The following is a 2,628-nucleotide window of genomic DNA, read 5'->3' as shown; positions in this document are numbered from 1 at the left end:
CTCTAAAGAAATCACTCTACAATTTTTGCTTTGTTTATCTTATTACATAAACCTGCTTTCTATCAGCATCTGTTCTAAAGTAGTTCTGTGTATACTAATAATGAAGCAGGGCATTCAGCTCCCTGTGAAGACTACAACGTTGTCATGTAGCCTCCAGGTCTCTTCCTGTTTGTAGAGAGAAAGTATCCCAGGCCCACCCAAAGCCAGCCTTGCTGTTAGCTCCTTCTGCAGGGTGGGAGTTAAATTTAATGGGAGTACCAGGAGCTTGGTTCACCCAAGGCACAATGTTCACGGTAACTTTTAAGTATCTTTGTTTAGAGAATGGCAAGGTAAAAGAAAGAGACATCCTCATTCTGCCCCTGGACCTGACCGACAGAAGTTCCCACGAGGTGGCTACCAAAGTGGTTCTCCAGGAGTTTGGTAGAGTAAGTAGTGTCTCACAACAGTAGAACATTATTTTTCTTTGCCTGTTTTTGGAGTAGCTTCATAGTAGATTCCCATGTGTGCGACTCTCGTTCAAAAGGCTTTCAGGAAATGAATGTCCATGTAATGGCCTTGGGACAATTAGCTAGGCTTCATAAGACATGCTCATCTTTGAGTTCAAAGTATATTTCACACCTTAACAAGAGCTGATTTCTCCATGTAGAACAAAAGCAGGCAAAAATTCAGCACTGCTTCCATTTTTATGACTCTTGTTCCCTTCCATAAGGAATTATTTAAAATGGAAAATTTATAGGCAAATTCTTTGCTTTAGTTTATCTTTTTATTGCTGACTTCTCAAAATATACCTTGTTCCACTGATTCTTCAAGGGAACACTATGATCAATAACTGCTAAGGATTCTGTCTATTCACACAAGACATTGTGAGTTCTGATCTCATTTAACTAGATCGACATTCTCATCAACAATGGAGGAATAGCTCAGAATTCTTGGATTGTGGATGCCAACATGGATGTCTTCAAGGAGCTAATAGAAGTTAACTATCTGGGGATGGTGTCCTTGACAAAGTGTGTGCTGCCTCACATGATGAAGAGGAAGCAAGGAAAGGTCGTGACTGTGAATAACCTCACGGCGATGACATCAGGGCCTCTTGCCGGTGGATATTGTGCCAGCAAATATCTTTATGGGTAAGGCAGATGGAATTCAACCTTCCTCGAAATGACCTAAATGTGTATGGCGTCTATGGCCACCATTGGGTGGGTCCTTGAAGTAAGCATTACATGGGGAGATAGAAAAGGATGAAATATTGCAGAGATCATCCTCAGTAAACCATAAATAACAATTAAGCCATACATGCCTTTAACTTACCCAACAGAGTTGCATGAGTACTTATAGTCTGTCATGTACTGTGACAGATGCTATGGACGTAAAATAAATATCTTGCTCTTAAGAAATATATAGTTAACAAATTCCATTTTAACTGACCCTTCTCACTACCACATCTTGGCAAACTTGGTGAAATGTCTTCCTGTTTTCTTCTAAACACTTCAGAATGGTCTCCCTTTGCTTCTATGTCTGTAATTTCTTTCATTTTCTCTTTGTACTTCTACGTTATCTTGTCTTGCATAATTACTTTATTTTGTCTGTCAAAAATAGATTTCATCAACAAGGTGAGGAATCCTGAGCCTCATATCCCTACTGGGACAACTTTGACTCTCTTCACTTTGCTTTCAACAGAAGCAGAAAGTCTCCTCAAGGCAGAAGCTAAGAGTGAGGATTGATTTGTGTAATATCACTTAGAAGGAGTGAATACTAGAATTGAATGAATTTGTAATGCTGGGCTAGCAGTGATTTTGAAAGCCTAGGAATGAAACTCTGTGGTTGAACACTTGCCTAGCATATGCAAGGCATTGGCTTTGGCTCCATCCAAAAAAAACAAGTGAATGTTACAGCATTGTAAGAACAATAGAAAGAAAACAATGAAAGGAGATGCACAACTTATCATTATTTCTGCTGAAGGTCGCTTTAGGGGAGTTGTCTCCTGTTGGAATAATGAGATGCAAAGATGCAATAGGTGTATAGTTACTACAGTTCCCTCTCCCTCTCCCTCTCTCTTTTGGTGCCAGGGATTGAACTCAGGACCTTGTAATAGCCGGGCAGGCACTTAAGCCACTGAGCTATCTGCTCTGCCTGGGCATTGTCTCTCTGCTGAGAGGAGCTGAATGTTGTGGAGAATGATAAGGCAGAATGAAGCACTGACTTTCTGACTTTAAGTTATGGTTGGGTTTCAGTGGCTTGCATTGGAGAACTTGGACAAGCCTTAACCAGTTACATGGGTAGGGCGTCTTCTCACTCTAAGTGTCTCATAGCTCAAGAAGAACCTTTCGATAAAGCCAGATAGCTGTGTAGACTGCCTGCCTAGACATCCTGTTTAATTACTGGTTTTGATCTACTAGAATGTGGTAGGTTGAGAGTTTAGTTAGTCATAAAAGTACTTTGTTAGTCATGAAATTACTTCAACATTCAGAGCAGAAGACTTTCTTTGGTGAACACGTTTCCTTCTCCTCCTCCCAGAAATACATGAAGTGAATGTGTTTATAGTTGAAAAGACTACAGTACCACTGTATGAGGAGGGACTTCAATGCAGACAGGATTTAGGGTGTAGATGTATTGACTCGCAGGCTGTAC

General features: G+C 40.5%; 1 protein-coding gene across 1 annotated transcript; it reads left to right on the top strand.

The window, feature by feature from the left end:
• Window positions 1-284: 284 nt before the first annotated feature.
• LOC101590386 (dehydrogenase/reductase SDR family member 7-like) lies at window positions 285-1,131 on the top strand. The gene is made up of 2 exons (XM_004624926.1): window positions 285-425; window positions 889-1,131. Exons 1-2 carry the CDS (start codon window positions 285-287, stop codon window positions 1,129-1,131), a joined length of 384 nt encoding a protein of 127 aa, XP_004624983.1.
• Window positions 1,132-2,628: the final 1,497 nt, after the last annotated feature.

Source organism: Octodon degus, unplaced genomic scaffold (assembly GCF_000260255.1).
Source record: "Octodon degus isolate 3935 unplaced genomic scaffold, OctDeg1.0 scaffold00007, whole genome shotgun sequence".
Lineage (NCBI taxonomy): Eukaryota > Metazoa > Chordata > Mammalia > Rodentia > Octodontidae > Octodon > Octodon degus.
This window is presented reverse-complemented; position numbering and strand designations above follow the sequence as displayed.

Bases quoted from the DNA above. Each gene is read 5' to 3' on its own strand.
- LOC101590386 (XM_004624926.1), top strand. From the start codon at position 285: ATGTTCACGGTAACTTTTAAGTATCTTTGTTTAGAGAATGGCAAGGTA. The intron at 426-888 runs GTAAGTAGTGTC...TCATTTAACTAG, and splicing joins TTCTCCAGGAGTTTGGTAGA to ATCGACATTCTCATCAACAA.